We start from the raw sequence: 8917 nt of genomic DNA on the forward strand, positions 1-8917 counted from the left end.
GGGATGGAGTGATGAGGGGCATGAATCCCACTTGGCTGCCCGCAGCATCCCCGTCCCTGCGCGCTGCTGCCGCTGCGCTGACGCAGCCCCCGGTGGGGTTTCAGAGGTTTATTGGCATTAAGCTTAAATCTGTTCCTAATTGACTGAAATGGAACCAAAATAAGGCTGGTTTGAATCAAAAGTGGAGCAAGCGCTGGGCAAACCCCAGCAGCCTCAAAACCAGCCCTCCTGGCTTCCCGGGGCACTGGCCCCCGCTGTGCGCTCGCACGTGGGTCCCCCGGGAGAAAACAGCCACGATGGCTTCCCGGGGGTGCTGTGCTGAGGGTGGGGGACACCCAGCAAGCCCCTGCAGCCCCTTTCATCCCAGAGGTTTCTCTAGCTGCTGATTAAGGAGCGAGCCCTCTGCGCTCCCCTCCTGAGCTGAGCAAGGCTTGGGGGAGGGGGGGGGAGGGGGGGGTCCCGTCACTGTGGTGGGATGCAAGCGGCAGTGGGAGGAGCCCATGGTCCCCTGGGGCCAACAGCGCCTATGGGAGTGCCGCTGCTGGCTCCCCTCCCCTCACCCCATCCCATCCCCTGCGGCCGGAGGGCCACACTTTGTCCCAGCCCTCTTCCTGCTCTCCCACGGCGCGGTCGGGGTGGGCGCGAGTGGTCCCGGGTGGACGCCGGGCGCCCCGTGGCATCCTGCTGGCGCTCGGTCCCCCGCGGGCTACAGCTTATCGCCGGGAAGAACCTGTGGAGAGGAGCAGAGCCCCGCGTCGCCGCCGGCCGCGCAGCCTGCGCCGCTGCCGCTCCCTGCGGCCCCCACCCGCCCTCTCCAGGGTCACCTCCCCACACCCCCCCGGCCCCTCCGCCGCGGGGTAAAGAAGAGTGGAAGGGTCCTTACCTACCTGGTTGCGTGCCTTGTGGGATTTCTGCAGCCACACACGCCACTGGTCGTAGAGCTTGATGCCCAGGTTGGAGCAGCCGTACGCGTGCTTCTTCACCCAGCCGAAGAACTGCTTCAGCTCCCGCCGCAGCGTCGTGTTCTGCTCCCCGCCCTTAGGGTCGCAGCCCCCCGCCGCTCGCTCTGCCGGCACAAGGGGGTCTCAGTGGCACCGCGAGGGGACAGCCCTCGACCCCCCTCATCAGCACCCTGCTGGAAATAACGGTGGGAGAGGGGCAAACGAGCGGGCTTTGGCTGCCAGAGCTGAGCTCCTGGCGGTCCTTGGTAAGAAATCGGGTTCTGGGCACGGGGCAGGGAAGGGCCCTCCCTACCCCCGGCATGTCCAGTGTGAACTGGGGCGGGGACACCCCAGCGCTGGCCTCTGCTGCCTGCTGAGCAAAGGAGAGTGGTGGCACTCACCGCTGCGCGGCGTGGAGGCGGCGGTGGGGTTGCTCCAGTCGCTCCAGATGCCAGCTTTCTTGGAGCCGTAGATGCCATAGGGGTTGCACCGCACCTGGACGAAGTAGACGGTGCCAGGGCGGAGGCCAGCCAGGCGGCAGGAGGTCTGGTTGCCCACATCGTCCACCACCTGCAGGAGGAGGAGGAGGAGGAGATGGCAGCGCTGGTGTGCTCGAGCATCCTATGCCACCACTAGCAGGTGATGCCAACCCACCTTCCACTCCGAGCTGTCCTCCACCCGGTACTGGATCTGGTACTTGGCTTGGAAGAGGAAATCCTTGAGGGCCGGTGGGGAGCTCCAGCGCACGCTCAGCTGGTCCTCCAGGTCCCCCACCCGGCTGACGTGCACGTCCGGCGGGGGGTCAGTGGTGACTGTAGGGACAGGACAGAGGCTGTTGGGACTGGGGCAGGCAGCGCCGCGGGGCCGCAGGGGTTAAGGAGCTGCGGATGCCGACAGAAAAAAAAACCCGGAAAAAGCCAACCTGGGAGGAAGCCTAATTGGATTAGGAGCAATTCTGCTCACAGATCGCCCATTTCCTGCGGCCCCTCCCCAGCATCCCACCGCTGAACCCTCGCCCGCTTCCCCTCCATGAGGTCACCGGCATCTGGTGACATCATGGCACCACTGCTCACCCACGTCGAGGATGTCCAACATGACGACGTCAGAGACGGCCACCCCCATCCGATTGGACGCCTCCACCCAGATCTCGTAGGGCGTGAAGAGGGCCAGGTCCTTGGGGATGCGGCAGGAGTAGGGCCCGGCCGTGTGGTACTCCTGGCACGTGTTGTCTCGTCCGTACCACCTGCGGGCGGGCACCGAGTGCTGGGGCCAGGTGCCGCGGGTCGACCCTCACCCACTCCCAGAGCAAAACAGCCGCGGTCTGCACCTCATTTATCCACCACTCACCACCACCAGCGTCCTGCTGGGGAGGTGTTGGGTTACTGCTTCCCCTCACCCTCCTCCCTGGCACGCAAACGGCGTGGTGGCTGAGACCCAGCACCATCTAGGAGGCCCTGGGCATCCTCTTCCCCCCTCCAGCCTCTAGGACTTTTAGGAACAACAGGGATGAAGGCAGGCACCTCACCTGAGCTTGTACTTGAGGGTGTAGTTGGTGTGCAGGAAAGTCTCCCCTTCGTTCCCTGGTGCCCACTTGCAGGTGAGGTCCTTCATGTTTTTGGACCAGCAGGTGATGTTGACTGGTTTCTCTGGGGGTACTGGGGCAGGGAAAGAGAAAGAGGAGGCAGAGTGGGATGAAAAAGTGCAGCCAAAGGCAGCCTCCGCTCACGGCAGGCGATGCCACCACAGTCCCCACAGTCCCCAAGGCTCCATCCCCGTGGCTGCAAACGCCTTTGCTGGAGGGGTTGAGGCTTGTGCCCACCCCTAGCCCTGGAGATGTTTTTCTTTCAACAACAGCAACCCAAAAAATCCAACCCGAGCTGCGTTCCCGGCCTGCGTCCCTGGCACGTCGGCCTTAAAATAGCCCCAGATAAAAATCTAACGATTATTGACTCGGACAGGAGTCATCTCCCCTCCAGCGCTGCCAGAACACCCTTCTGCTGCCTGCTGCCTGGAGCCCGAGGCCGCGGGGCCAGGCACAAACCACCAGCAGGTTCAAATCGAGCAACCGCGGCCAGCTCACGGCACATCCGGGCAGGAATTGCAGTGCTGGACCCCACGTGGACCCCCACCCCCCATCCCACTCCCCCACCATGGCTCCACCAGGGCCACCCCACGGGCACAGCCTGGCCGGTGGGGACGTCCCAGCAGGCGGTGCCGGCTCAAACCCAGCACGTGCGACCGCGCCGGTGCCACCGACGTACGTCCAACGTAAAGGCAGGAGCCGGCCAAGATGCTGCCGTCTCTGCTGTGACACACCAGGTTGTCCCCAGACTGCTGCTTGGAGCCGTTGAGGCGGGTGAGGGCCACGCTCAGCGTGGTGGGACCCAGGGCGGTGTAGGAGGTGGCTGGCAAGCGCCGGCCGTTGAGGGTCCAGTACAGGTCCTCGGCTCGCAAGTGGGACTCGGGGCTGACCGTGCAGGTGGCCACCAGCGAGGAGCCGATCAGCAGCGTGGGGTCCTGGGGGGAGATCACCGCGGGGTCTGCAGCCGGAGAAACAGAGGGGCGGGGGGAGGGGAGAGGAAGGGGGGTTGGTGTTAAAACATTCGAGTGGCATCAGATGGATCCCCCGAGAGGGTGTCCAAGGAAGGGTGGAGCTGGTTTGGGTACAGCTAAGGGCAATTAGACATTGTTTAGGTATTTAAGTCTATATCTAGTCCGTAGGCATTTAAGTGTATTTGTAGCTATTTTATATATATATATATATATATATATATATATATATATATATATATATGTATATAAAAATATAAATGAAATTTATAGTTATGTATTTAAGCATATTTTTATCTACTTTATAGATGTTTAAGTCTATTTACAGCTTTTGTAGAAACCACATTGAAATATAGACCTCTTTTTTAGATATTTCAATTCGTTTCTATCTCTTTTTAACACAGATTCAACCAAAAGAGATAGAAAATGCACAGCTTTTATATATTTTAATCTATTTAAGTGCATTTGCATCTCCTGTGTATATATTTAAATGTAATACCCATCTCTTTTCAGATATTTCAGTACAGCTGCACCTCTTTTCTCTACGTTTTCATCCAATTCATAGCTATTTTATAAATATTTGAGAGTATTTTTATCTATTTCATATATTCCACAGCTAGACTCAATGATCTTAAAGGTCTTTTCCAGCTGAAACAATTCTTTGCTTCTGTATTTAAATGCAATTTATGGCTCTCTTCCCTCTGTTTAAATGCAGCTCCTATCTGGTTTTATAGATTTAAATCCACTTTATATAGCTTTTCATATATTTAAATCTAATTTATACCTTCTCATGTATACTTCAAGAGGTTTATGTCCATTTTTAATCTGTTTAACTGTATTTTATGCCTATTTTCCCCCCTGTCTTTAATTGTATTTCTGCCCTACATGTGGATGTGTTTCTGTTTCGAGATCTATTCTATACCTATTGGGTATTTATTTCCCCGTATTTAAATCCATTTTGTATCTATTTTCTCTCTGCATTTACATCTCCATCCCATCATAACCCTTCGCAGTCAGCCCTCGCCTTCCTCCTCCTCCTCCTCATTCGACATGGGGAGCTTTGGCCATGCTTCCCCCCCCCAGCCCGGGGGCTCCTGGGAGGGCCTCCAGGTTTGGGTGGGGGTTCACACCGGGGAACACGGACAGCCTTTGGGGCTCCGAGCAGGGGGAGGCTGGGGGGTCCCGGGCTCTTTCCGGGGCTCGGTTCTGCCTTTGTAACTTTTCCGCCGCAGGAGGGTTTCAGAAGCAGCTCCGGGAAGTTTCGGGGTGGGCTTTCCCTCCGCCCCCCCCCCCACCTTTTCTCAACGACTCCAAGCAGTGCTTGCCGGCCAAGACTGGCATCCACCACCCGCCTCGTCCCACCTATGTGCCCCTGGGGTATGCCCAAAGCCATCGCTGCCACCTTGGCACGTGTTCACCGCGCTGGGACACGCCGAGGGCCCCCTCCCCCCTACTCCCCCCCCCTCCCCTCCCCAAGGCTGGCCCACCCTGGGGAGCCCCTTCGTGGTGGGAAACCTCCATACGCACTGTTTCCTTTCAATCCCCCCCCCCCCCCCCCCCTCTCCGTGAGGCTCCGGAGCCGAGGCCCCCCGAGCCCGCTCGGTGTTTCCGTGTCCGTCGCCCTCGCCGCCCCAGCCGCACGCGCCAGGCTCGTATCCCAAATTACCTCCCGGAAAGCGCCGCGACCTCCGCTCCCCTCCAGCCTCCCCGGCCCCGATCGCTTTTCACCACCCGCCGCCCGCTCCGGCTCCCACCCCGGCGCAATTAGTGCTCCCGGATCCTCGTTATCCCGCGGCAACCTTAACCGCCGGCAGCTCGCGGGATGCTCTCGGGGCGGGTGTAAAACACTCGGGCTGTAAAGGCAGCCAGGATGTGGTACCCCAGGGGTACCCCGAGCATTCCACGGCTCCATCCCACCCAACACAAACCCTTCCCTAGGGTGGGGTTCAGCCCCCCTCCCCAGTTCACCTCTTCCTCCAGCGAGGCCTCCGAACAACGCTCCCAAAGAGCCCACCCAGATCCAGGCTCCTCCATTAGCGGAGCTGAGGCTGCTCCGGCTCCACCGATAACGAACGCGGAGCTCCAGACCCTCCTTCGCCCAAATCCTCATCTAAACAGCACCAGAAACACACCCGAGCTGCCCTACCCAGGCACATTCCCTGTTCTCCGAGCAGGATCCTCTGCGAAAAAAGGCCAATTTTAGATCGATATTGCATTTTAGTTTATTTTCTCCCTGGTATTTCCCCCCTCTCCTCCCTCCTCCAAGCAGGACCCCTCAGGAGAGGCCAATTTTATACCTATTTATTTATTTAACCTTTTTTCTCCCCCTCGTCCCTCCACTGCCGTTCCCCGCCCCCCCCCCCCCCAACACACACACTTCTCCACATGTGTTTTAAAAGGGAAAAGTGTGAAGTTTTCCAATCGGAGAGGAAAGGGCCGAGGAGAGACGCAGGGAGGCTGTGGAATGTGCAAGTCGCAAGGAAAATACCTGCTCCGAGGAGAGGGGTGGGGGGTGGGGGGTGGGGAAGAGGTTTATGGCTTTCCTATGACCGAAAAAAAAACGCTGATCAGGTGCTAAGTAATGCAATAAAGTAAAACCACATTGCCAAGGTGTCGGGAACGTTTATGTTTTCCTTCCAAAGGGCTGGATTTCGTTTCAATTTCTTTCCCCCCTATCACTGTTTTAAGGGGCTGGGAAAGGAAAAGAAACAACAAACCCAAGCGACTCACTCTGCGCTAAGTGTCGGAGATCAGGCGGTCAAAGAAAAGATTTATTAAGATGTGTGAGGGGTTTGGGGGAGGGAAGGGGAAAAAAAAAGCAAATAATTGCCCCGGAGAACAAAGGGAAATTTGGGCGACCTCGAACGGGGCAAGAGAATTGGGGTTAGAAATGTAGGTAACGTGCGCCGAGAGCTCTGCTGCAGCTCCAGCAGCGAGGCTTGCTGGCAGGCACGGCACCCAAAACCGCCTCGGTTCTCCTTTCCCACTCCTTATCCCTCCTTTCCCACTCCTTATCCTCCCACCCCCACCCCCCCCCCCCATCCCAGCTGGCATTTCTGGTGCCGTCCCTCAGCTGCAGGAGGGTTTATAAAAAGCCCGGGCGCTGCAGCCAGCGCGGCCGAGCCGGCCGAGGGGAATCTTTCGCTCTCTAAAAGGACATTTGGCGTCGCCTTCCCTCAGCGCCGCACGTCGAGGGGCCGCAGGGCTCTCGCGAATGAGTCCAAAAGGGAATTTTGGAGGATTTTTCACCGTTTCTCCGTTGCTTTTGCCATTCTTGATCTAATCGCTGCTATGCGAGGCTCCCCCGGGAACGACACGTGTGGGTCGGGGTGGGGGGGGGTGGGGGTACAGGACCTGGGTGGCCAGGTCCTTCTGGCACTGCCGTGGTGGCAGGAGGTGCTGAGCGGTGGGGACACGGTTGGGACCCGTTTGGGTGTCAGAGCGAACATCCAAACATCCCCGGCCCTGAGAAATTCCCATCATAGGGAGGAAGCCAAACTTCCTGCTGCGGGGAGTGGGACCTCGCCTCGCTTCGCCTGGGCCCGAGGGGAAGAAAAGAGGCTTTGAGGTGGGGGTGGAGGCTAATTTGGGTTTAGGGCACCCAGGGGTTGTGGGGACACTCCTGTGGCCCCACACACAGCAAGGCGGGACCTTGGTCCCCACAGGGCTGAGGCCACCCACAGCCCGGCCCACAGGTGGCATCTCCCAGACCTGCCACTGCTGGGTGGGACCCCTAAATGGGCATCACGACCGAACCCCCCAGGGGTATTTTTTTTGGGGGGGGGGGTGTCATTGTTTTCCACGGGAGTGGGAGCTCCGCGTTGCTCTGGGTGGGGAAAAGGGAGATTCATTGTTCTCTGGGACCGGGGGGCAGACCTCTCCGGGGGGAATGGGGATCCCTTGTTGATCTCAACAAGAGGAGGGGGGGCTCAGAGGCTTTAGAGAAGGGGAAGGGGGGGTCATCACTCCCAGGGGTAGGAAAGGGTCGTGTGGGGAAGGGGTTCGCTATTGTTCTCCGGCCGGCCGGGGGTTTCTATTGTCCTGGGTGGGGATTGGAGCCGCATTGTTCTCCGGGAGGGGGTTCTGCACGGCGCGGGGGGACACACACAAGGGGGACAGACCTTTCTCGGGGAGCGGGGTGCCCCACCTCCATCGGGAGAGGGGTACTGGCTGCTCCCTGGACAGGAGGGGGGGTTCGGCTGCTCTCGGGGCTTGGGGAGAACACAGAAAGGTTCCTCTATTGTTCTCTGCAGGGAGGTGGAGGGGGGGGGGGTCCCGTCTGGGCTGCGGATCAATGCGGGAGTGAGGAACCGGTTGCCTGCCGAAGGAGGTGATGGAGAGTCCCGGCTGCGCTCCCCGGGGCGGGGGGGGGTCCCCATTATTCTGCAAAGTGCGGCCCCGAGGTGCGCCCGGCGATGTCTCCGCCGCTCCCGGAGCGAGACAGGGGAGACGGGACGGACGGGACGGACGGAACAGACGGGACGGACGAGATACCCTCCACATAGACCGACCCCGCATGGCCCGCACTAAGCAGGGCAGCCCCGGGGGGCACCGCGCAGCACCCGCCCCGGCCCCGACGGGATCCCCTGGCCTCACCTCCCGCGTCCACCTTGCAGCAGCCGCCCAGTGCTGCCGGTACTCACAGGCGATGGGCTCGGCGCAGAGGAGCCGCAGGCAGAGCAGGAGCAATGGAAGGAATGATGGTAGGGGCGGCATGGCCGGCTCCGGTGCCCGTCGGTGCCCGGGGCAGCGGAGCGCACCGGCACGTCCGGGGAAGTCCCGAGCAAGTCTGAGCAGCCCCCGGTAACCAAAGCCCTAAATGCCGCCCTGGCCCCGCCCCGCCCGGCCCGGGCCCGCCCCCGGGGGGGCAGAAAGGCACCGGCCCTAGGGTCCCTTCGTCCCAGCCTGGTACCGGCTCCGGTACCAATACTCGGGTGCCGATGTCCCGCCCCGCGGCTCCTGGTGCTGCCGCGGGATGTTGACTCCTCGTCCCTGCCCGGTCCGGAGCCGGTGTCCCGCTCCCCGCCGAGCCCCGCGGGAGCTGAGTAAGAGCCTTCCCACGGGTGACTCATTCGCGGCCGCCACGGACCCTCCCGTGCCCACGGGGCCGCTCCCGAGGCTGCACCCGTGGCCGAGCCGGGCCGTCCGGGGAGGTCCCCCCCCATCAAAAGTGCCTTTAGGGGATAAAAATCCCGGAACTGGCTTTTTAGCGGTGGTGAGAGCAGGAATCTCCTCTGGCAAATCCCAGTGGTTTGCATCAGATCCCTCGGCCCTCGGATCCCTCTCCCCACTACACCCTCCCCCCCCCCCCCCAAAAGTAGGAAAACGCCCAAGTGGCCTCAACCCCCGCGGGACAGGGCTGTGTTTGCCCCCAGGGTCCCGGGCAGCCCAGTGGTGGTGGCATCCCCAGTTGTGCCACCAGCACC

The 8917-nt window shown here is 60.4% G+C and overlaps 1 protein-coding gene across 2 annotated transcripts; it reads right to left on the reverse strand.

Annotated features, from left to right (window-relative positions):
- Positions 1-615: 615 nt before the first annotated feature.
- CRLF1 (cytokine receptor like factor 1) lies at positions 616-8266 on the reverse strand. 2 transcript variants are annotated; one of them, XM_064175066.1, is made up of 8 exons: positions 8135-8266; positions 3203-3481; positions 2467-2596; positions 2015-2184; positions 1596-1753; positions 1343-1511; positions 888-1066; positions 616-730 (listed from the first exon to the last, which is right to left on the reverse strand). In XM_064175066.1, the coding sequence occupies exons 1-8, from the start codon at positions 8205-8207 to the stop codon at positions 707-709; spliced, it is 1182 nt and encodes a 393-aa protein (XP_064031136.1). In that variant the 5' UTR covers positions 8208-8266; the 3' UTR covers positions 616-706. The 2 variants fall into 2 exon arrangements, with proteins under 2 accessions (XP_064031136.1, XP_064031137.1); XM_064175067.1 differs by having other exon boundaries at positions 884-1066.
- Positions 8267-8917: the final 651 nt, after the last annotated feature.

This window comes from Pogoniulus pusillus, chromosome 41, assembly GCF_015220805.1.
Source record: "Pogoniulus pusillus isolate bPogPus1 chromosome 41, bPogPus1.pri, whole genome shotgun sequence".
Taxonomy (NCBI): domain Eukaryota; kingdom Metazoa; phylum Chordata; class Aves; order Piciformes; family Lybiidae; genus Pogoniulus; species Pogoniulus pusillus.